General features: G+C 40.8%; 1 protein-coding gene across 5 annotated transcripts in view; it reads left to right on the top strand.

Annotated features, from left to right (window-relative positions):
* FAT1 (FAT atypical cadherin 1) overlaps nucleotides 1-25834 on the top strand; it is a 127555-nt gene that overhangs the window by 68548 nt on the left and 33173 nt on the right. For all 5 annotated transcript variants that reach the window (XM_045997973.1, XM_045997978.1, XM_045997975.1 and 2 more), the window contains exons 4-9: nucleotides 10363-10424; nucleotides 13720-14049; nucleotides 14401-14611; nucleotides 16789-16928; nucleotides 21303-21578; nucleotides 21708-21918. In XM_045997973.1, the coding sequence (XP_045853929.1) occupies nucleotides 10363-10424; nucleotides 13720-14049; nucleotides 14401-14611; nucleotides 16789-16928; nucleotides 21303-21578; nucleotides 21708-21918 (1230 nt within the window). The remainder of the gene's footprint in view (nucleotides 1-10362; nucleotides 10425-13719; nucleotides 14050-14400; nucleotides 14612-16788; nucleotides 16929-21302; nucleotides 21579-21707; nucleotides 21919-25834) is intronic.

Here is a 25834-nt window from a genome sequence, read left to right as displayed (position 1 = left end):
ATTAGGATAAGTTTTATTAAGGGGTATTCTGGTTTGTTTGTTTGATTTTTCTCCATGTGTTGCAGACCAGTATTTTAAGATTTTCCTTTTACGTGACTTTTTTTTGTCAACGTGATGTGAGCCTTATGAAATGGACTTCTTTCCCTGTCTACCTCTGCTGTATCTGACATTCACAGGAAGGTCAAGGGCAATTCCCAATGAATAGCATTGGGCTTTTGATCTTGTGTTTACCTTAGGTTTTAATACCACCAAATTTCAACGAGAAAAAGCCAGTAAAAGCATTAAAGCCAGCGGAGACGTCTTGGAGAGGTCAGGGTATAAATTCCCAGCCGGCCACTGCCTGTGTGTGACTTTAGATTGGTTGTTTGATTCATTTTATAAGGGTTTTCCCTGTGACTCTGAAAATTTGAGTTGAGTGAGCACCAAGGGCCTTTGCAGCCTTGACAGCCTATGAATAGAATTCCATTTCTGGCTCTGAGCCTAATCCTGCCGGCACCAGGTCTGCAGTGATGAACAGTAGCCGCTCAGATGGCCACAGCTGCCGCAGGGGCTCTCGACAGGCTGCGGTTACACATGTTCTTCGAACACCACCTAAATAAAGACGGTGCGGTCCTTCAGAGTGCCTCTGAGCTCATAGTCTGATGCTCCAAGGGGATGGATGTTGAGTGATAAGTCTAGGAAAAATGGAAAGTTCTCTCGGCTTGGGAGGTGATCTGTATTTTTAGAATGGAGCTGGGGTAGCGAGGCCCAGCTTCCTTGCCTGTCTTTCTAAGTCCTCTCTGCCTTGTCAGCATGAGTGCTTGTTTTCCTGTTTTGGGTGGGCACTTAGTCTTGGCTTAGGGCTTGAGGGCCAGGAGCAACCCATATTCATTTCCTATATCCAGTCCTAGAACCACACATGGTACCTGTGGTTCCTGCTTAAGATTCACTTTACAGTTGACAAAGATTTAAAAAATGGTGGAATTCATATGATTTTCATTTCACCTGTTGGAAGGGGAGTCTTTAAAGTTTTGAACAGAGAAATGCTATCTTTGGTCTAGGTTCCCTCCCTCTGTCTACCTCATGGTAGTCCTTAGGACTCAAGCTGGGATCTTTGTAAACTGCAGTCATTAGCCTTGACCTGAGAACATTTTCATTTTCTTTCTTTCTTTTTTTTTTTTTAATTTAATTTATTAGACACAGCACAAGCAGGAGGGAGAGAGAGAAGCAGACTCCCCTGAGCACAGAGCCCAGTTCAGGACTCAATCCCAGGACCCTGGGATCATGATCTGACCCAAAGGCAGACCCTTAACTCACTGAGCCACCCAGGCACCCACATTTCCCTTTTCCTAAAGCTGGTCGGGAACAGATCTGGCAGATAGTGTCCCATAGGAAACTGTTTACTGAGTGACAGGCGTGTGCTACATGGCATTATACAGTTACTGTCTTCTGCTTCCCTGTCTCACTGTTTGCCTGGCTTTAATACTTCATTTTTTAAAAATGAAAGTAAGTACTAATTGTGTTTCCTCCCCGATGTTCCATACGTGTGATTAGTCCTTATAGTTCTTTAGTAGCTTAATGAACTTAGAGCTGGATGTAGTGCATCGTGGATGTTTAAAAAAAAAAAAAAAATCACTCAGGAGCCCAGAATTTAAAATACATACCCCATAAAGTTCTGAAATGCTTTTGTTTAACTTCTGACCTCTCATATCTTCTCTGTTTATTTTGTAGAGTTAATGTTAATTTTTCCTGGTAGTAGGCATTTTACTGTTTTGTTTTGTTTTTTTCTTAACCTATATAGTATATGTCAGAGGAATGAGAGGTCATTATGGCTAAACTGGAAAGGATCATTATGGCAAATGTAGGGAAAGCACAGGTAAATTTTTTCTGACAAAGAATATTTTACTGGGTAAATGGTTTTTGAAACATTTTTTTCTTATTATTCTCATGGTACCCTGAGGCTTGTGGTGCTTGTTTAATGAACTCTTAAAAGAGCAGCGAGGAAGATTAAAAAAGGTGAGGAGGGTGAAATGCAGCAAGAAATTGTTTCGGTTTATTCAGAATAAAAGGGTTTTTTTTGTCTTGGTTTTTAGTTGAAACAACTTTCTAATTAGGACTTCACAGTTTATAGGCATTAAGGTAGTATTTATTGTTAGGGTTACTGAAAAATATTTAGGCATTTTTGTATTTCACTGTTTTACTATGGGGGAGGAAAGAATACAAAAAATAATATATTAAAGATACAACTGATATACAATATTATATTGCATATTTTATATATTAATTAAAAAGAAGACTTAGCTCACGTGTGGCTCTCAAACAGAGTGGTTTAGGACATTCCTGCCAGAACTGAGAGCCTGCTTCCTGTTCCTTTTAAAACACTTTGGCTCTAGCAAGCTTAGTTTTTACAGTAAGAGTACATTTTAGAGCATGTGACATACTTCATTAAATTTTTGTTAAAAAACATGTTAGAGGGGCACGTTGGCACAGTGGCTTGAGCCTCTGACTCTCTATTTTGGCTCAGGTCATGATCTCATGAGTCACGGGATTGAGCCCCATGCCTCGGCCTCCTCACTGGGTGTGGAGGCTGCTTGTCTGGCCTCTCCCCTCTCTGTCTGAAAAGAAGTATTGGAAAAAATGGTAAAAGATATACTACTATCACATTTCTAAGTCTTAATTTTTTATTATATATGTGGCTGGAGACTCCAGATTTAAAAAGAAAATCCTTTATTTAAGTCCTTCCAACCTAAGATTAGTTTTCAACCAGTAAACACTTTCGTCTTTTCACACTGATTTTTAAACTATTTTCATGTTTAAATTTCTTTAAACAATGTACTTGTTAAAAATAAAAGATTTCCAAGAAAGAACTGTATTAAGTAAAACATGAAATTACCTTTTCTTCTCCTCTTCCTTTGGCTCTGTCTTTCCATTTCTCAGAGGTCACCCACTAGTAATTTGAGGTTTAGCCTTTTATGAAGGTGTGCACACGTATTACATGTCATAGATACATATATTACCCTTTTAGTTTTTGTAACATTTGTCTGACACTTGCTTGAGCAATGTTGTTTTTATTGCCTACTCACTGGGGTATTATGGTTTTATTGTAATTGTCCTTATTGCTGCTGATTCTTAAAGCACATTGAACATTCTGGGAGCAATCCTTGCTAAGGTAGGGATTGAAAGTAGAAAGGTAGCAATCCGACTTCCAGACGGTGGTGTAACAACTCCATGAGAAATCACCTTGTTCTCACTGAAGATGCCTAAGTCTTAAACTAAATACTTGTTTTACCACCAAATACGCCACAATTAAAGTTCTTAAACTTAGTAAAGAAAAGAATATATATTAAAGTGTTTCAGCAAAATCAGTGGAGAAAATGGTTGAAAATAATAGACCTAAATTGCATGCCTACAGTCAAGGGCTACTCACAATAGAAGTGTGATTAGTAAAGCATTGTGGAAAGGATACGGAGTCTTGAGGACACCCACTAGAATGGCTGCTTAGAGGTAACCCTAAATAATGTAAGAAATTCCTGTGTGTTCACTGAATAATTTTGTGGTTGGGTCATTATACATATTAAATATGTAATTATGATCTACACTTTCGAGAGTTATTTGTGCAAGCTAAGAGTTTGGGCTCTGGGGTCATGTGGACTTAGGGTCACATCTTTGCTTTGCCTCTTACTAGTCTTGTGACTTTACCACCTCAAAAGCCTCAAATATCTTAAGATAGTCTGCTAGTAGCTCCCCTGTGGGCTTGCTGTGATTATTCACCTCTATAAAATGCTTAGCCCAGAGTGGGATTCTCAAAAGCACACCATTAGCATTGCCTAAAAAGTGAGCTATGAGACCATAGTTTTTTGTTTTTTTTAAAGATTTTATTTATTTACTTGACAGACAGAGATCACAAGTAGGCAGAGAGGAAGAGAGGAGGAAGCAGGCTTGCTGCTGAGCAGAGAGCCCAGTGCAGGGCTCGATCCTAGGACCCTGAGATCGTGACCTGAGCTGAAGACAGAGGCTTTAACCCACTGAGCCACCCAGGCGCCCCGAGACCATAGTTTAATACTTGTCTGTACCTTTTAGGTCTGAGAGCTATTTCCTTAAATGAATTGCACACCTTTGAGGATGTGGGTCTTGTCCTAAGCTTTTACATGTGTGTCTCGGAGTGCCATGTTGGAGGACGACGTTCTGAAAAAATAGGTTGAATAACTTCAAATGAACCGAACAAGTGGGTGACTTTCAATTCATAAGCTTATGACAACGTCATCACTGTTAATGAACACACATGTCCTTGGTTAATTTTTAGTTCTTAGGAATCATCAGAAACCAAAAATATGGGTTGGTAGAATACTGAGTTTTCCCCTTCCCCAAAGTCCTTAATCACAGAGGCTCTGATTTTTAGGTGTTTAAGTGAGGCTGTAAACTACCAGCAAGGACCAGGTTTCTTCATCCCCACCTGAGCCCAGTGAGAAAGGAGACTGGGTGAAAGGGACAAGATGTAGGGAAGGAGCATTGTGGAGCCAGCAGCATGTCGAATCTTGGACGTGATTGGTTTTCACTCTTTCAGACAGATATTTACAGAACGTAGATTTTGATAGCAAATATATTTGCCATTGAAAGGCTGCTTCAGATTCTAACCACAGAAAAAGATTTTGAGTGTGTAGATGTCAGTTTTTGGTTTTGACAGGGATCCTTTGAAAATTGGATCTTCCCTAAAAGAGCAGAAATGACTTGTGACTATTTAAATGATTTAAGTTAACTTAAAAATTCAGCCACATATCCAGTGCTTAATGGCCACATATGCTGGGGGGCTGTCATAGGGGACAGTGCACATTGAAGAATTTGTTCATCACAGAAAGTTCTGCTGGACACGTGTTTTTCTACAATATATGTTGCTATAGTTCATGCACTATTATAAAATGAGCAAAAGGATGCAAAAGCCAAAATAGTTGCAGGGATTAGAGGAAGACAGAGTAATGGGAAATGTGAATTAGGTGAGTAGACTTTTCCCCCTTCCTTGATCTTTCCCCTTCCTCTGCTTATTCTCAAGTAGAGTAATTGGAAAATGCCTCTGAAACCAAGACTCTTCCCCGCCCTCTGTTTTGTTTCTGTAAAAACTCCTATTACTAATCACCAGTATTTGCTCTCTCATTGGGGTTGGACCTTAATCCTACTCAGAAAATTTTTTCCCCTCCTTCCCTGGCTGTTGTCTAGTTATAGCCGCAGCCCTGACGTTTCAGACCATTTTTTTATAGACCCAAATCTTTCAGTCCTCCCCACATTTCTCTCATTCTTACTGTAGACCTCAGACTCTGATGCCCTGGGAGTATTGAACTCCCAACTCCCCACCTTGTTGAAAGACCTTGAGTAAGCAGTTTCATCTCTCTGAGCCTGTAAAAGTGTTAGAATTTACTTTTTATGATACAGGTACCACCATTTATATACATCAGGATTCAATGAGGTAATGGACTTAAATCTCCTAGCACAATACCTTGGCGTGAAGTAAGTCAGGTAACAATTAGAGATGAGGTCATTGGATGCATGATTTGGCTCTTGCTGTGTAGCAAACTGTCCCAGAATTTAGTGGCTTGAAAACAAGCACATTGAGTGGAGAATTCTGCTGGGCAGTTCTGGTTTGACTGACCTTTCATGCAAGGGTGGTCCCCTGTCTGGCTGGCTGTGAGGCTGGCGGGTCCTGGATGGCCTCATTTGCATGTTGGGTAGTGCGCTGGTCCACTGCTGGAACAGTAGATGGCTAAATGATAAGTGTCTCATCATCCTGCTGAGTTCAAGCTTTCTTGGAATACAGAGCTCTCACCCTGTGTGCTATATGAACCGTACACTCTAGCCTAACTTCTGTATTGTTTCCTGAATGTGGCCTTTGCCATCACCCTTATTTCTTGGAAACAAGACTCTGCCTCTCTGTCTTCATCTTGTCTGCGTTCTTACACTTGACGGGATACCGAAATACAGCTCCGCCGTTGCGATCCTCACCTACGGGTGGTCTGATGCTCGCTTTTCTGTGCTACCTGCTTTGCAACGCCCATTTGATCTCTTGGGAAGTTTGGAGGTGGTTTTTGGTATTGATGTAAAGAAATGTCAAAGAGTAAAGTTTTATAGTGAAACAGTTAATCTAACATTCTTTTCTTAAGTGGATTCTCCTCTAAATTCTAATATGGCCTTGGAAGGCTATAAAGAGTTTTTTGTGTTTTTGTTTTGTTTTTTTTAAGATTTTATGTATTTATTTGACAGAAATCACAAGTAGGCAGAGAGGCAGGCAAGAGAGGGAGAGAGGAGGAAGCAGGCTCCCTGCTGAGCAGACATTCCCAATGTGGGGCTTGATCCCAGGACCCTGAGATCATGACCTGAGCTGAAGGCAGAGGCTTTAACCCACTGAGCCACCCAGGTACCCCTATGAAGAATTTTTTTTAATGATCCTCAAACACAGGAAAGGTTGGTTTCTTAGTTTTACCTACACATGTGGGGTAAATTGGTAGCTGCTGCTGGGTGAGAATGTAATGTAGTTGCTACCTCAGTTCACCTTTATTTATAATAGTATTGGTCTGCACAGTGAGATGTTTTTCTATGCCAAGGAGAGAAACTTTCTCTCTTTTCATTTCCATTTTTGATTTAATAGTGCTATGCAGAAAAGATAAGGCACAGAATTACAAAAGGCAAGCACCTACATACACTTTATCTTGCTTTTGTCCACTCTGTTTTACTTTCTCACTTGCTTTTTTGACCTACCAAATGAATAATGATTAACTCTTGCTAGTGTGTGTGTGTGTGTGTGTGTGTGTGTGTGGTGTTAAACTGTATGTAAGTCACAATTCAGAGTTTGTGGAGACTTGAAATACCAAAGTGCAGGAAATTAGCAGTGTAGGGGGATGGGGAGGAAAAGAAATCCCAAACAGTCTCCTCTGGACCTCAGGAAAACTAAGCTCTAATCCTGGCTCTGATAATGACTTGCTGGTGGCCTTGAGGCAGTTTCACTTCTCCTTGGCTCAGGCAGCTGAGCTCCAAAGTCTTGAAGGTTTCTCTCTAGCTCTGAGGTATCTTGCTGTTTCTGTTAAATATATGTCCTCCTGGGATTTTGTAATAAACATTACAGATGAGCACAACTGTTTAAAATGAAAGAAATGGATATACTTATTAGGCTGTTTAATACCTACAGGGTTAATAACACGTCCTGGGTATGTAGGACAAGTACACTTTGGGTCCATCTTTTGATACAGGTGTTTGTCAAGTAGGCCAGGCAGAAGGATTGGCAGGACTGAGAGGTACAGGATTCCGGGGGGAGCGAGCGTGATGAGATGCATGAGGCGTTCCCCCGCCGAGTCCGTGTGGTCAGACCGTGGTGTTTTTGGGTAGTTCCGGGTTTTGTCCACCGCTGTAAGGTAAAGGGTACCTCCCGGGACTGTCCGCAGTTTTCCTCACCTTGTCCTGCTTCATTGGGAAACTGTTTTCTCGTCAGGGTTCATCTTGTATGCAAATTCCACAAGAAGCATGAATTTTCCCCTTCTCTTAGGGGGCGCAGCACCTCTTGCTGCCATCCCTCTCCCCAAGCACAGCCACCCTACCGCACCCTGGGTGGGTGGTATTAGGAAAAGAAAGCACTGAGGCGCTTTAGGTAGGATTTCTTTCAGCAGGAGTGCTGCGAATCTAGAAAGATTCTATGTCCTGTTTTCTGAAATGTCTTGTTTTCATGAGCTACTGTATATGGAACTTAACTTCCAGTTGCCACACAAGGCCGGTGGCTCCCGTACCGGTTAGCTCGGGTCTAGGTCTTCATCTTCCCTCCTGTTTGTGCTCACTCAGAACCATTGCTCCATGTGAGGACAGTCTCCTCTTCGTAAAAGAAACCCTTCCCTGGTCTCCTTCCTTCTTGCCTCCCTAGCTCTTGTTGCAGCTTCTCTTGCAAGCCTGTCGGTGTACCTGGAGAAGGGACTTCCTCCCTCAAATCCTCTGCTTCGGGCGTTGGGACACACGGTTTTCTTTCAGCCAAACACTTCCTCCTCTTCCTCATGGCTTCTGAACAAGGCCGGCCCCTGCTTTGGTAAGATTGGCCCCTCCCGGCCATTTTCTTTTTCTCTTCCCACCCTCTTGTGGTGTAACCTGAATCTGTCCGCCTCCCGCCGCTCCCCTGCACTTGGGACCTGTGTCTCTCCGTGTCCACCGCTGTCACGGCCTGCCTGGCACACCCTGTCTCCAGATGCATGTTATGTGGTCTGCTGGCGCACGTATAAACCATAAATGTGTGTCATTATTTCTACATGCAGTTTAGGCATCTGTGTCACTCAGATACCTATTTTTAATGCCGCCGTTTTATGGGTTTAAGGAATTCGTGTGTTCACACATTTACGTATGTTTTTTAGGCCAGTGGAAGTAGAGCAGGATAACCAAGATGTACAGGGAAGGCAGAGTCTCTGTCCTCTTGAAGACCATGAGATGAGTGCCTATAGTATTGGGGGGTATGTTATGGTGGAGCAAACCTCAGAGCCCCCAACTCCGCAGCAGGACCCCAGGCTGCACCTGTCAGGGCAGGCGTCAGAAGTGGTGTCCAAGCTAAGAGGCAAAGGACTGGCTAGCAGTAACCAGGCTAAGAAAATGTGTAGAAGGAACATTAGAATCCATTGTACTCGAATGAAATTAATGTTCCAGTTGCTTTAACAAAGGAGAATTAATTTGAAACATGTGGAGAGCGCAAGTAACAAACCTAGGTTTGCTTTTTGTCTTTGTTGAATTAGTAGCAGGGAGGCAGGCACATCCTTTGTGAGCTGTCTGGTGTGCTGTGAAGACACTGGACAGTGGCGAATGCTGTTTGCTAACGGAGTTATTTATTTGCTATGGAAACTTATTTGCTAACAGATATTCATGCAAGGAATGATTATGTTTTACGGAAGCAGGACACTCTTCTGCTGTGACCATGCTAAGGTGTTGCCCTTGTGATGTCACCACTGATAACAACTTTCTGAAGGGCACACTAGGACAATTAGATGGGACTAATCACAGTGATTTCCTGTCCTTCTTGAACTATGTAAAATTACAATCAGAAACTGTAAACTTTTGATAGGAAAAAAGAGGGATTAATTTTACAAGGTTTTTGACTAATGAAAATCAAATCACATTTGATTTGATTTGATTTGATTTGAAAACGCCACATTAAGCAGCGTTTTCACACCGTTAAGCACGTAAAGCATTTCCTGGAACCCCTTTTAATCTAGAACTATGGTTTGGGAAAATCCCCCTTATTCTGGTCTACAATATTGTCTTTTGTTCTTATTAACAAGAGTGCATTGCTTCGTTGAATTGTGGGGAATTGTGGGGAAGATAATGTTGATTGAGATCCTTCCTATTTGAGAAAAAAAAAACCACTTCAAATTACAAGTTTACAAATCTTACAAATTTTAGAGAAGCATTTTGAATAGCCTTTAATTGGTAGTTGTGTGAAATTAGGTTAATAGGGGAAAACCAATTATAGTGATGAAGTCTGTTCTTAAATATAATTTATTTGAAGTATTTCCCTATGGTGGGCCGGGGTGAGGGGGGGGGGACACAAAAAGCTGGGCAGGAGAAGGGTTCCTGGCAGTTGTCTTGCTACGTAAGGTTTCACCTGAGCTTCAGATCGACATCAGAGTCATTCCACACAGGCTGTAGCAGATATTTTAGCGGTTGGGAATTTTGTTTATGTTTGGGGAAGTACAGAATATATTTAATCAGTTTTAATGGTCTTCCACGATCCAATGTGTGTTGACAGTTCAGCCAACTTTGATTAAAGTTCTAGATCTAGAGAGATTGAAACTATAGATTTTCTAGTTTGATAGAAAAGAATATAAGGTTTCTTTGAGGATCACTTATGTTTTTTCTTTCACTGGAAATTGATACTTGAACAGTATTTCCTGGAAAATTACATTACTTTTATAACCGTTCTTCACTTCTGAGGGTAAATGATTCAAAGGTAATAAATCGTAGTCAACATTAGATTTTCCAGTGGTCCTATTTAATACAGTTATGGAAGATTTTTCTGTTAGTTCTTAATCATCACTGCAGCAGCTAGAGGAGTTTGAAATCCTGGATAACTTCATCTTAGTTTTTAAAAATCTCTACTGACAAAATGTTTATTCAAACCACTAAACAAACAAAAATTAACTGATTTCAGTTTTGCCATTTTCTTATTCCTTCTGTCATTTAGCCTACTGTGTTTAAGAATCATTAAAATGAGAAAGTAAGTTGTTTGTAAATAAAATAATTGAACCTGGATTAATCATTTTTTCCCCTTTGGAATCCAGAGATTTGCTCAGCCCTTTACACTCAGTGTGGTTTCAGTGACAATATTTTGATATTGGTTTTATCTGTAAGGATTAATGAACTATTATCATTTTATAGGTCTTATCACAACGACATCAAGGAAACTAGACCGAGAGCAGCAAGATGAACATATATTAGAAGTAAGCATTTCTTTATTTTAATTATTTAAGAGATTAGGAAATATCATGGGAAAGAGCATTCTTGTTCACATTAATATTCGTAAGTGTTATGATTTTGTTATATTAGCTCCTGGTCATTATTAAAAAGGCAAGTAAAGGGGAAAGGAAACATTTTTGAGTGTAGTTCATGTCCCCTTAAATCCCTCTCTCCCCAAAACAAGATCACTGTGTAAGTTCTTTTTGAATTTTTGTGTGTACATACAGAGCAAACAAACTGGAAACAATAGTATTTACATTGCCTTTTCATTTACATAAGACATACTTTTTCTTTATGCCTTCTACATCTTTTTCCTTAGTATTCTGTTTTCAGGATATTTTTATGATATTAATTGATCTAATTCAACTGTGGTTAGTTTCTGGTTTTTGTGTTCTTAAATAATTGCATTGTTTTTGCAATTTAAACTGAACTGGAGAAAGTTTGTGATTTTTAAACATTTCTGAAATAAAAGATTAAAGACTGATGTGTGCTTTTCTAAAATGTTCTCTTCTGACAGGCTTCTTGTTTTCATGGGTAATTTAAAATGTCTAGTCCCTGAGAGAAATGCGGCTTGTCGTGCACTGGCGTGCTGGTGGATGGTAGGCACCTCGTAGGAGCAGGGATAGGAGGAGGAAGGCAGAGGGTCATGTGGAGGTCAGGCCACAGGCAATTGCTGGGTGTCAGGGCCTGCAAGTCAGGAAGAGGCTGAGAAGAGGCAGTTGGGAGAGTTTCCCTTGGAGAGGGCAACTGAGCAGAATGGACACATAACCTACTGTTAATTTTCTACCACACGTAGAAATGTTTCTACCACACGTAGAGGTTTTGTGTGGTAACCACTACCACACATTAAAGCTAATGTTGGTTGTTGGAGACGGAGAAGACCAAGTGCTTGGTGACCTGTGAGATACCCACACGAGTCCTCCATTCTTCCTGTGCGGGTGCTTGGGAAAGTCCTGAGCGGTGGTTGATTGTTTTTATTAATACTTAGCTCTCCCTTTTTCTATTATCGCTATTCATAATGCTGCCTGCTTAATTTCATTTCATCCTTGGCCAAATTTCTTTGTCAGGAAAATGTTTACTTTTTATAGCTCTATGGTGTGTATGTGTGTGTGTTCGTGAATATATCCTGTCTAGAAAAGCTGGTTTCACAACCACCATTACAGTTAGTAATTGTTTTTATTTTTTTTTTTAAGATTTTTAAAATTTGTTTTGAGAGCAAGAGCAAGAGAGACAGAGAGAGCATGCGAGCAGTGGGAGGGGCAGAGGGAGAGAGAATCTTCAAGCAGACTCCCTGCTGAACACAGAGCCCCACATGGAGCTCAATCCCAGGACCCCCAGATCATGACCGGAGCTGAAATCAAGAGTCGGATACTTAAACTCACTGCACCCCCCAGGTGCCCTATAGTTCGTAAATCTCTTCATGTGTTACATCTGAGTATTAGTCTTAGGTTGTACAGTTCCCTTAAATTCATTTTCCTTCTGTTAGAGCAGAGTTCAGAATTTTGATTCGGTCCCTACCATGATTGACAGAAGGAGACTGTGGTTCCCTAAGAAGGGAAGCAGGTGGCCTGCTTTCCAGGGTGGCAGGTCCCAGGCACTGGCATCTTGCTGCAGCCGCACCCTACTTAGAACCGCAGTGGACACCTGTCCGTCGTGTGCCTCCCTCCAAAGCCACCTTTTCATAGTAAATGTCTAAGGCTGGATGGGAACAAGTACAAGATACTTAGGACTTTGTAGATAATATGAAGATGTTGATGGGAAATAAGCCTTTGTAATGGTTTGTGACCTACATACCTTGTATGTTTTCTGTAATCCTTTTTGGTGGTGGATTTGAGGGCCAACACTGGCATTGATTTGACTGTCTTAAAGAAAAGCTTTTTTCTCAATCCCATGTTAAAAACCCTTTGATTATTGAACCCAGCCCATACCATTTGGGTATGTTTACCACAAACATAGTGCCTGCTTATATTTCTCTTTGATTTCTCTCTTGTCCCTAAAGACCATATGAGAACTGATCAAAAGGGGGTGTTTGGAGAGATTAAAATTAAATAATAAGTGTACATTTTGTTTTTTTTTAGAGTGTGGGAACGTAAATCATGTACTTTAAGCAACTCCTTAAATATACCCTTAAATATTCTTGGCAAGTACCATGAGGATATATTCACACTTCTATAAACAACAGGATTTATATTCACCAAGCTTTAAAAAAAAAAAAAAAAAAAAAAACAGGTCCACAGAAAACTTCAGTATACTTTAATATTTTTAGTATTTCAACCATTATTTTTGGAGGACGTGGTGAGGGAAAAATAGCTATTCCTAAGGTCATTGCTTTTAATATCCACGCCAAAGTAAAAGTGGACATTTGATTTGGGGGGAAAAGACTCCAATTTTTTATTCCTCAGCTGAATACATGAATAATGAGAGCGACCATTACTTTACATTTCTTTTACTAAAACTCTTACTTAACAAGTGGGTCTGAATGGAAATTTTTATATCTGCTGTCCTAAACATGGAGGACTTCTGAACAAGAAAAGAGTCAAACAGAACAAAATGATGACAGCTAGTATTAAAAGGCTTGCTCATTCACATATATTTTAAATTGAAGATTTAGCTTGCTTTATTGTTGAGGCCTAAAAATGAAGGTTTTTAATGCAGTATGTGGAGATTTGATTTTTAAGTGCATGGAGTGTATGTTATTTGTAACTGGACTCTATTTAAAAGCAAAATCTTGGGGCGCCTGGGTGGCTCAGTGGGTTAAAGCCTCTGCCTTCGGCTCAGGTCATGATCCCAGGGTCCTGGGATCGAGCCCCACATCGGGCTCTCTGCTCAGCAGGGAGCCTGCTTACCCCCTCTCTCTCTGCCTGCCTCTCTGCCTACTTGTGATCTCTCTCTCTGTCAAATAAAAAAATAAAATCCTTAAAAGCAAAATCTTCATGTGGCTCTTCTTGGCTTAAAAATAAGTCGTTTTTAAAAAAAAGCCATTTGCCATTTTGGCAACATTCGTGTTATAGGTGCAGTAGTGCAGGGAGAGGTGGTGTGGGGAGGGAAGAGCCTATTTCTGGGCCCTTGTTGCTCCCCCTGTCCCTTTTGGAACAGGACACATCATCATCTTGCCTCCTCACAAGGCTCTTGTCAAAGGAGAGGATATGGTGTGCGTCATAGTGTATGTGAACTCTGCAGATCTGTGCAAATGTGGCTTATTGTTAATTAGGAAGAGAGTCACTTTTTATATAGTTATATTTTAAAAACATCTGTTGATCTGTTAACTTTCTAAAACAGGTTACTGTGACTGACAATGGTACCCCCACCAAATCCACCATTGCAAGAGTGATTGTGAAAATCCTTGATGAAAATGACAACAAACCTCAGTTCCTGCAGAAGTTCTACAAAATCAGGCTCCCAGAGCGGGAAAGACCAGAACGAGAAAGAAATGCCAAGCGGGAGCCCATCTATCGTGTTATAGCGACAGACAAAGACGAAGGTCCCAATGCGGAAATCTCTTACAGCATTGAAGATGGAAACGAACATGGCAAATTTTTTATTGAGCCCAAAACCGGAGTGGTTTCATCCAAGAAGTTTTCTGGAGCTGGAGAATATGATATTCTTTCAGTGAGTTAGGATTTCGTCTTTGAATTTCTCACATACTTTCGTTCATCTGTTCTTAATGTCACTTCTCTGAAAACTTTCTCTTTCTCCAGGAAGGGGCCTCAGTGTGTGTGTCCTGTTGGGAAATGTTGCTTTGGTTTTTCCCTTCTCAGCCATCACTCCAGTTACTGTGTGTGTTGAGTGTGGCATGAAGAGGTCGCTCTTTTGAATCAAGCCTTAATACACAGGGAATATACAAATACAAAAACAAAGTGTTTGAAATTGGCTCAGTTTGAGACCAAACCAGTCTGTGCTTCGGTTATGGGATGTAACTTCTAATTTGCTCCCTTTGTCCCCTCTGCTTATATTTTATAGATTAAGGCAGTTGATAATGGTCGCCCCCAAAAGTCGTCAACCACTCGACTCCATATTGAATGGATCTCCAAACCCAAGCCATCTGTGGAGCCAATTTCATTTGAAGAAGCATTTTTTTCCTTCACTGTCATGGAAAGTGATCCAGTGGCTCACATGATTGGCGTGATCTCTGTGGAGCCTCCTGGCACGCCTCTTTGGTTTGACATCATTGGTGAGTCTTCCTCAGAGTTTTATTGTCCTTGCATAGTTTACACTGAGGAGAACCTATCTTTGGTTTTCTGATTTTTGTATATATCTCTGGATTTAAAATTTTTAAGTGAGACTTAGAAGTGGAGAATTTGTCTTAAATTGCAGTATTTCAATCGCAAAAGGTTTTATAATACCCAGCCATGTACTGAACTTGTTTAAAATTACTGCCATGCATGTACCATACCCTTAATGTTAAAATAAGTTTTTCAAAAGTGCATGAAGGAGTTAGAAACCTGAATGTTGTGGTCCAAAAGCACAACTTTTTAATTTTCCTTCTTGTTACATAACGTATGGCACATCGCTATTTTTAGCGAACATGGTTTGAATGCTTAAAATAACTGTGACTGTCACATGTCAGTATTTTATAGGGAATAATGTTACAAATTTAATTGTATAACTTAATAATGAGAGTGCCATCTGTGACCTTCTGTGTTTTATTTACCACATTTGGGAATGTGGGAAGGAGCGTTCAGGAGGTTCGTGGACCTTGTAATAAAGATTATATGCCTACGTGAATTTTTTGGTTTTCATTTAATTGAGTTTAGACCTAGAACGTATTCCCTTACTCTCTCATACTTAAACAAATTCACCTTAAACTTTGACATCTTTGTTTTTTCAATGGTGTTTCCTCATGTTATGTTAATCATCAGGATCTTTAAAAGCATAAGTATGGGTTGTGACTCCTCTCTAGTTGGTCCTGCAGATCCCTGCTTCCCTCTTTCAGCCCATAGCCACCCTCCCACGAAATGTCGTGTCAGCACGTGAGGCGGCTGCGACGTGGGCGGCACGGGCTTCACCTCTTCATTTCCCCCAGCACGCGGTTCGGCTGCGTGCCCAGCTCCGGGCGTTGTATGAAATCGTTGAGGTCATCCACACCTCCGAAACCCTTACTTTAGTTTTAAAGAAGAAATAAGATTTTCACAGTGAACTACAATCAGAGTCGTTTGTTGGCTCCCTGTTAACTCCTGTCATACTTCCAGATGAGCCAGGCCCCCGCTGGGCTGTGTGTAACGCTGACGGCCGTTGGAACTGGTCTGATTGACGCTCTTCCTTCTTTTGTGCTTGCCTTCCATGCTTGCTTGCTTCTTTGTGGCTGTGCCAGGAGACACACTCGCTAGAGAAGTGTTTTCCATCTTTCAGATGACTTGTGACCTGAACTGTACAGCAGAAGGTATCTGCTGAGATCCCATAATTTGCCTCAGATTATGAGATCTAAAAGAAAAGCATCAGTTTTTAAAACCTTTTTTATTTCCAGTGACTGTTTTCCATTGCCCCTCGTTTTCATGGCGCGCCCATGGTCACCCATTCCAGTTGCACACATCATGCTGACTTCTGCGACATCCCAAAATCATCCTTAGTTTTAGATTTCACTGGTTTTTTGGTTTGTTTTAATGTGTGTGTTGTTTTACTTTTTGGTAAGATTTAGTAGTAGAACCTCATCATGACATTAAGACTCTTACTTCCATTCCATATCACCTCATTGATAAGAGTACCTCCGGTTCAGTGGATGTGGGAAGAGTTCTACCTGGAACATAACTGGGAATGCATTTGATGTCAGCAGCACAGAAACTTTGGATTCATTAAGCTATGTGTTAGGCAACAATGGGGAAAATGTCTTTTTAAGTATATAAGAGGCAGAACTAATTGATGTTAACTGCCACGATTTTTCTCAGAGTTAACATTTGTTTTTAATAGTTAATTTTTTAGGGCAGTATTCTTCAGGCGTCACGAATTTTTTTTGAGTAATTAAGCATTTGAATGGCTGACTCTGTTTAGTAAAGGATGTTTGATATATAGCTACTGGGATATATAAATTAAAGACCTATCCAGAACCCCCGAAAAAGCGAATGAAAAGTAACTCACTGGCAACATTAGCAATGTTTTTCTGCCTTTCAGAGTTGCTTTCTTGCTTTCCTCTCTCAGTAGCTTCCCTTGACAGTTAGGGCTCAAGTTTGCATTAGTAGGCACTGTCTTTCTAATTGGCCCTTCTTTTCTTGTCTTCCAAAATGAAAGCTCCTTGGAATCACCTTGAGCAGTATATCAGAAGTGGGTTTTTTTTCCCTCTGTCATAAGGAATTAGAAAGCCACAAAAGAAGTGAGAGGTTTTCATACTTTTCTGTATGTCCTAACTTAAACTAGGTGGCAACTACGAGAGCCACTTTGATGTGGACAAGGGCACTGGGACCATCATTGTTGCCAAACCTCTTGATGCGGAAGAGAAATCAAGCTATAACCTCACAGTTGAAGCTACAGACGGAACCACCGCTATCCTCACACAGGTAAGTGAATCACCGGTGATGCGTTCGTCAGAGGTGGACTGATAATGACCTTCTGATTTTAGGGTGCGCAGGCAACGTGATTCTGCCCTCTCAGGCTCCCAGCTGCTATGTTGATAGGGCTTACGTAGATGCACACCAAGGATTTGTATTTAGGGAAAGAAAATATAGGTTTGTCCTGTAATTAACCAGTTTTGGGAATTCTGAAAGAAGACTTAGAAACAACCACCCACTTGTGATTATCAAGATCTTTCGATTTTATACTGACTTTGAACAGCATTAGTATAAAGTGTATGGCTCTTGAGGATGAATGTGTCCAAGTCATTTTTGTTAAAGCTCATTAAAGTAATCATGTTTTAAATCACTTCTTAAAATTTTTTCTCCTTTTGGCTATTTTCAGGAGGGTTGTATAAAATGGTTGATAGAATTGTTCTCATAATCCCTTTAACATCTGTATTTGTTCCTACATGGTGATTTAAGAGATGGCCAGATTACTGAGATTTCAAATTTAAATGTTAAAATCCTATACCTTAAATTCTCTTTGATTCTTAGTGTGGGCTCTGTGAGAATTTGTTGAACATTTGTTGTGGCAGGTACTGTTCAAGAAACTGAATCCTGGGAAACAGTCCTACCCTCATTGAGCTCACCTTAGGATGGTAGAAGCTAAGATTTACATATATATCTGCTGTGTCCTAAAAGACGAAGGAAGAAATTAAATATTAGGAGAGAAAATGCTTCCAAATTCCAGTTTTTTATCTTTAGGTGATACTAATTTAAATCTCAAATGAGAGAGATCATCGTTAAATCATTTAGTTGCACTGAAGAATAAAAATCTCTGATGTATTTTTAATTAATAAATGAGTAGATGATTCAGAGCCAGTTATGAAAAAGACCTTCTTCCTTTCTCCACGTGGTTGTGATTTTTAGTGTATTTAAAATTGACATATGTACCATGCTTTGGGGTCATTTTGAGATTGTCATTTAAAAGTTTTAGTACAGTATTAAAATCTCATTTCTGTCAGTAACTTCTCATTATAGAAATTAGACTTTAGAGCATGAAAATGAGAATAAAAACATGGAGTGTAATAAATTTAGCAAGATGAATTTTGAAAGGTTTAAAGAGCATAACTGTATGTGGACCAGTTCCAATAATCTACTAACCGGAAATCCAGCCAAAGGACCTTAAGAAGCCAGAGCAGTGGCCGTCGGTGCCAACCATTCTCGTTAATGAAGACGATCTGTTTACCTGTCACATTTATTGCTTATGACATAAATGAATTAGTAGCAGTATGCCCTTTCCCAAATAATTACAGTTTTTAGTGAGTACCATTAAAAACTTCATATGAGGGGCGCCTGGGTGGCTCAGTGGGTTAAAGCCTCTGCCTTCAGCTTAGGTCGTGATCTCAGGGTCCTGGGATTGAGCCCCGCATCGGGCTCTCTGCTCCGCAGGGAGCCTGCTTCCTCCTCTCTCTCTGCCTGCCTCTCTGCCTGCTTGTGATTTCTCTCTGTCAAATAAATAAAATATTTAAAAAAAAAAAACTTCATATGAAATGTGAAGTCGATTGACTAAAATTTCCTGTAAAACCCAGGAAATAAATTGCAGTCTTCCCAGGGACACAAATATCTTACATTGTCGTGCTGCCTTTATACCTTGTAACTTCTTTTGAGTTATTTTCAGGGGGTCTTGATAATATCCTCATGATTTGCTGGCAGGGAAGGGGAGTCAGAGTCTCAAAGATGTGGTCCCAGAGCCCAGACTCCCCTGTGAAGGTATAGGACAAAGGGGACAGTCAGTAATTGGGTTTCAGTTTCCACATGGGCCAGAGGGCAGGGAGATAGGAACAGGGATGAGAAGGGAGCAGCAAACGCCAAGTGAAGGGTGTTGCAGAGATAAGGACTGGATTGCTAAGGAACAGGACAGGGTGGATTTGGGCTTGTAGGTAAAACTTGGGAAGCAACAGGGCGGACGTTGCTGCATGCGGGTCGGAGGTTTGGGGAGCACTGTCGCGTGAGCCACGGTGCTTCATCAGCAGAGGGGGAGGTGGGGGGTTCCCAGTGAAGTCCCCATGGGGTCCCAGTGCTCTGTTGAAACACACTGCTCTTTGCATTCCTATCCTGCCTTTGCTGCTTGGGATCCAACCAGTATCAATTCAAGTTGCTTCACTTTAGCCCTATCTCAAGGTCACCTACCAAATCCAGTTACAGCTTTTTTTTTTGTTTGCTTCTTCTTTGAAACAGCTTTGCTTTCATGTTTCCTTCTGGTTTCTCTGGAGCATCATCAGCATTATGCACAGGTCGACTGGTTTGAATGTTGGCTCTGCCTCTTACCCTGTCCCTGGGCAAGCGGCTGTAACCCTCTTGGCTTCCATTTGTCACCGGGAAAGGGGCATAGTGATTTTGTCCTCACAGGGCCCTCTGGGGGGTAAGTGAGATCGCAGCTGCGCTGGCATGCACTTGCTGCTGGACACTTTAGTCCCCTCCCTGTCTCCATTCTCTGTCATTGCAGTTCACCTGGCTGTGCCCACTACCGCAGGGGTCTGCCGGCTTGGGAAGAGGCGGTAAAGGTGGATTTCCTCTGATCAGCTAGTTAGGGCATACGTGAGCTGTAGCTCTCCAGCCTCTGCCTGCGAGTCCAGGCTCTGCGCACTGGACGCCACCTTCTCCCTGCTCGCTTACCATCCCTTAGTTCCAAGTCCTTCTGTTTATTCTCGAGGAGATAGGGTGTTTGATGCCACTTCTTGCCTTCCTGTCTCTGACCAAGGTCTACCCCCGACCCCCATCCTAGTAAATATTGATTACCAACCTAAGACCTACGCAAGCAAAGCCTTACCTTCTCCTTAAAAGCTTTCAGAACGTCCCTCGCCATCTTGGGACTCCTAAAGGCTTCCTTGATAACTCGCTTGGTAATATGTGCAGCCTCATCGTGCTCGGCGTGTGTAAGACCTAACTGGCCGAGCCTGAGAGCTTCCTGAGGGCAGGGACTGCTGTATGTTCATTGTACTTGCTTCCCAGTAACGTGGGGTGCATGCTGCGCGGATAGGGCTCTGTGAATGTGCTTCCTTTGAATCGCTGTATCAGAATTGGTTGTTTTTACCTTCCTTGTTCCTACTGAGTTATGACTGACTGACTTGAGAGCAGGAATCAACTACCTCTGCCCAACACTCCATTAGAAAAGTACTATGTAAATGTACAGTGGAAATGAATATATAATGATTGAACTTAGAGAAATTATAAAACCATCGCTTGTGGATCATCGTCGAGCTTTAAAAACGGTCTGTGGTTTTAAATGTTTATGTAACTTCCACATAAAACCCTTCTTTGGTTTAGCAAATGCATTTATTACGTATATAAAGTTTAATGTTACAAATCCGTCACTGATGTTGTAGTGTTTTATGAGAACACTGGTGTATAATCGTCATGGAAAGACCTGCAGCTCGTATGCCTGCTCCGGGGTGGGTAATCGCTTCACCTGTGCATTCCTGCCACTGCAGCCTCCTGGGCCGTTAGGACTAGCGAACCTCTTTATTCCACACATGCCGACGAAGCTCGGATTTCTTGTTCATAACCAGAAACCATCTTTGTAGTCAGTGGTGATTTCCACTATGCCTTATCTCCACACATGTCTTTTCAGTCTGAAAATTAATCCTCTTAGTGTTAAAGTAAAAAAAATACATATATATTTTTTTAACCCAGCTGAGTTTTTTTCAGTATTGGCTTTTTCCCCCTTTAAGGTTGTTATTCTATGTTGACGTATTTAAGAGAGCTTATCTTTAGTGTATTTAAAGTGCTTTTAGGAAATGAATGGGTTTAATATTTATATGTAGGTTTTGCTATTGTAAAAATGTAGTAAAGATTTTTAAAGCACATTTCTAGTTTATTGGTGGGAATTTGGAGTCTCAACAATTAGAACAAGAAATTTAAATACGGTATTTGTCTAGTAGTACCATAGTCTCCTCGTTTGCTTGGTAGTTGCAGATTCAGATCTGATAGAGGAAATTATCTTCTGTAAATCCTGCTGAAGTAAATTCTCTGTTATCCTGACATGAGTGCTCTAGAAATCTCTCTCCTGTGGAGACCTGAGAGAAATGAAGTGTGCAGTCAGAAAGGAGTGTGTGAAAGATGTTACATTTGCCCTCCAAAGTTAGTTTTAAGAAATTAGAAAGGTCTTCATTATCTTACTGATCTGGGTAATATATCAATGGAAAATTTTAAAGATTTTTTTTATTCTAGAATTTTGTTTCTTTTATTTCTCATTGTTTCATTTTGCTAAAAAAATTTTTTTTCAATGTGCATCTCATGTTTCCCCTTGATTCTGTAAATAATAAAATATCACAGTTAAGGATATTACTGTAATGTGAGTCTTTATGTCCTTAATAGGTATTCATCAAAGTAATAGATACAAATGACCATCGTCCTCAGTTTTCTACATCAAAGTATGAAGTTGTTATTCCCGAAGACACAGTGCCAGAAACAGAAATTTTGCAAATAAGTGCAATGGATAAGGATGAGAAAAACAAGCTGATCTATACTCTCCAGAGCAGCATTGATCCACTGAGTCTCAAGAAATTTCGTCTTGACCCTGCAACGGGCTCTCTCTCGACTTCCGAAACACTTGATCATGAAGCCATCCACCAGCACGTTCTTACAGTCATGGTACGGCTTTCTGCTCATTCGTTGGCCACCGTTTGTTTTCTGAAGGGTTTCATGTCTTTCCGAGTGATCATTATTTAATCAATGACCGGGAAACCTCCGACAACACTGATAACCTGTTGATTCTTTCAGGTGCGGGATCAAGATGTCCCTGTGAAGCGGAACTTCGCTCGGATTGTTGTTAATGTCAGCGACACAAACGACCATGCCCCCTGGTTCACGAGTTCCTCCTATGAAGGGCGAGTTTATGAATCAGCGGCTGTCGGCTCAGTTGTGTTGCAGGTCACAGCTCTGGACAAGGACAAAGGGAAGAATGCTGAAGTGCTGTATTCGATCGAATCAGGTATTTTTGGAGCACTCAGATTAAAAAGTACATTTATTTTCTAAAACTAGTTCTATGTGTAGAAACATTTGTGTGTCACCGCAAAAATTGCTTAAATTAATCTTTAGCTACCATTTTTCATGTTAGGAGAAAGAAGACTTTTTTTTAAGCTTTTAACTCAATAGAAAGCAAAAAGGCCTACGTTAAATAAAAAGATTTCACGTTATTAGCATAGTTCAAGGCTCTGAGAAGTTCTGGAGTGAAGAAAACTGTATTTGATTCGGTTCAGTATTTCCACAGTTTTTTTAACTATACAACATTTTCCTTCATAATACTTGTTATTGTGAAACATTCTCAAGAAACCAGTGGCCTCAGTAATTTCACTTTTAGTCAGAGCATTTTCTCTTGGGCATAGTAGGAATTTCCACGACAGAGTGCTGGGTGTCGTGCCTCCACTGCCCCTTCCAGGTTTAGCTTTTCTGCCCCTTTCACCCTCCTGAATCTTTAACAGTTGAGTTTCATTCATGGAATTGGGTTGTTATGTAGGCCCCCAGGGTTGCGATTTGGACTGGAGATGTTGAAAAGCCCAATGAGTTTTCTGGCGAGTTGGGCAAGGAAGGCCTTGAACATTTCTTCCTCATATGATAGGGCAAGAGATCCAGAGTCTTGCTGGTAGCTACAAAGAGGATCAAAGTAAAATGTTGTGTTCTCTCTTCTCTTTTATGATGCTATTCATAGTCTTTCCTCTACTCATTCCATGGACTGATGAAGCCTGTTTTCTGTGTCAAGTGCTGTGCTAGGAGTGTGATGTAGGTAGAGGCCATCATTGGTCCCCAATTGTATATGTTCATGCAAAAAGGAAGCTTCTGATTGAAATAGGGATCTGCTTTACAGCATATGATTTGTAGTCAGAATTCATTTTGTTTGGGGACCTTCCCTACTCGTGCCACATGCAGTGCGTATGATTAAGTATCAAGAAGCCTGCTTCCATTTTTCCATGTTTCTCAAGGTAATCGTTAGTACAGAGAATATAGTCTCTCTCATTCTTTTGTCTTTACAATGAGTTTTAGAATATCATGCAATTAACTTGATTTGCGTAAGTCCGTTCCTCTGCATATTTAAAAATTGTGCCTTTCCTAGACATTAGAATTGGTAGACGCATCAGTTCTAGGTCATATAGTCAGAACCTGAGCATGGAGAGTAATTTAAAAAAAAAACAACAACTGATGTGTTTTATGTAACTATTTTTATTTTTTAATACATTTGAAGCCTCATTTGTTTCACTGAAAACAACCAAATTTAGTCAATTACACAAATAAGATTTTCTGTACTCCCCTGGGGTTCAGGATTCAAATGTAGTATAGTTAGCGCCTTGAACAAAGATGCAGGTTTTTCCACTGGTTCAGAAATTTAGCTGTTAAAAAAAACAGTGCATTCCATTTGTGCGTGCCTGAGCAGTTCAGCAAAATAATTTTCTCACAGACAAACTGCCTGGGTTTGTGTAGGAGAAAATGTTAAACTTTTCCCTTAGCTTTCACATAATTTTCAACAACTGGGTGGTTAAAATATGATTGTTGGTGCTGACTGAAGGCATGTGCATTCTTGCAATGCTTGTAATGACTGATGGGATTAGTAATTTGGTATTCCAAGAATGGAACTCTGTCTCCCCTCAAAGAATAGATGATACCAAGGGCCTATTTCAGTACAGAATTTGGACTCCTAAGAAGATAATCTTTATAGATTTGGTAATACAAAAAGCGTTTGTAGGCAGGAGCTACCATTAAAATGCAGAAGCATGTGTATGTGAATCTGTTGGAATAATAGGAAATATAAAATGGTCGTACCTCCTTTCATTTAAGTTACTTATATTCACCTGCTTCTCATTTATGTCAGATTACATTTCATAAAGTTCAAAAAACTAGTTATAGATTCAGGCTGTAACACTGCATGTTTAATTAGCAGCAATTTATTGAGCAAAGAGTTTGGTCTAATTAGGAGTCTTTAGGGAAAAGAATTAATTAAAGGATATTTTCCGTAACAATTGACTTGTGTGTTTAGAGACAATCAGGGCCATACTCTGGATTGTTTGATGTTTTTGTTTTTTGTTTTTTTTTTTTTTAGTAGGTTATTGTAACTTCAAAACTGTCACAATGCCTGGAAATAAAAGACAGTCAGTAATTGAACTTATTAACTAGAATTGATTTCCTTCCCCAAACTTAGGTTAAATATAATTGCAATAGAAACTTGAGGTTTCCTATCGAGGCCGCCAGTGGTCAGGTAGGCAGCACTTTACTGAACGTCCACAGAGCGTGCCCAGCGGGGAGAAATGGATTTCTGCACACAGCTCTGACATGCCCTTTGGGGTGTATGTGTGTAATACAGTCCTTGCTAATGAGTACAGATTCACATGTTTGGATAATCGCCTTCTTCAAACAGAGCAATCTAAGGCTATTTAGAAATCACCAGTATCTCCAGCTAAAGTGAACACCTAAGCCCCCACGCTGGTACAGACTCTGCTGCTTGCCCTGTGAGTTCCCTCACAAATACTGCGTGTGTGTCTCAGTATCTGATGTGTGTAGCTGTTATTAGGTGGGACATGGGTATGTGTAAACCACTCAGAGGCCCTTCGTGTTCTGCCACAGGAACATATTGCTTGCCCCATCTGCAAATCCAAGGAGTTCTTCCACAGTGGAGATGTATCTAGGAGCTGTCTGCTAATTGGCTACCTGGGTTCCTGTTTAGCCTCTTTTTAAGATAATACTCCAGGTAGTAATGTTCCTGAATTTTACATGCCGGTAAAAATTTCTCAGGAATTTCTGAGTAGTAGACATGTCTTTTGTTAATACTTTCAACTGTAGTGCTTAATCTAACAAGTGGTTGCTGGTGATGATAGAAGTAAAAGGCAGAAAAACAAAATCAGATAAAAATAGTGCTTTATTATCTTTCCATACAACAAATTCAACACTTACTCCTATGTGTCTCCTGACACATGACACATGACACTCCTGAGTGTCTCCTGTGTGTCAGGCATTTTTCTAAGCACAGATGATAAATAGTGAGTAAAACAAGCCATGCTTAAATGGGGACTTATGTTCTAGAGGGAGAATGGATAAGAAGGTTGCAATATGTGCTGTAAAGGGAAGAAGAGGGTCTGGGGGCAGAAACAGCCATTCTGATTAGGGAGGTAAAGGAAGGCTTCACCATCACATTCTCTAAGCAGAGAGACATTTGGGTAAAACCTGAATGAATGAATGAATGAATGAATGAATGAATGAATGAATGAAGAAGCAATAGGTAGGGAAGACAGTTCCAGAAAGGAACCCCCAAATACAGTCATGCTGCAATGAGCACATGCTTTCCCGGTTGAGGAGTGAGGAGCCAGCATGGCTGGAGGGCAGCAAGTACTTTGTGGGGAAGGTAGTGAGTTCTAACGCCGCCAGCTTGCTTTAGCGCAGGTAGAATGTATTCATTCTGCTCTGGAGGGCCTTGCGTGTTTGAGGCTTTAAGGTTTCACTGTATAAAATAAGAGAAAGGGATAGAGATGATTGAATGTAAACTGTGGTAGGTCAGCTACTATTAGTACAGGCATAGGATAGCCTGAGGGGTGCGGGTAAAGACCATCGTGCACAGGTTTTCATGGTCACCCTACCAGCCCCAGGTAACCAGTCATGGGTTTGAAAGATGGGGTGATGCCCATGTAGGAGGAAAGAGGTCCTTGGAGTTCCAGTGACTGGCTAAAGCACAGTGTGAGAATCTGGGATTGTTGACTCATAAATGCAGACAGGAAGAAATTAGGGGTCTGTGAGGCGTGGTAGAGGCAGTGTGACCCCATTCGTGCATGAGGGTTCAGCTTGGAACTTGGGGGCCTGGAGACAGCCCGGGCCTCTGCTGTGTTGCAGACTGTGGTGCCTAGACGCGGAACCAGGAAGGCTTAATG

Source organism: Meles meles, chromosome 2, assembly GCF_922984935.1.
Source record: "Meles meles chromosome 2, mMelMel3.1 paternal haplotype, whole genome shotgun sequence".
Taxonomy (NCBI): Eukaryota; Metazoa; Chordata; class Mammalia; order Carnivora; family Mustelidae; genus Meles; species Meles meles.
The sequence above is the reverse complement of the archived record's forward strand: the minus strand, read 5'-3'. Positions and strand labels throughout refer to the sequence as shown.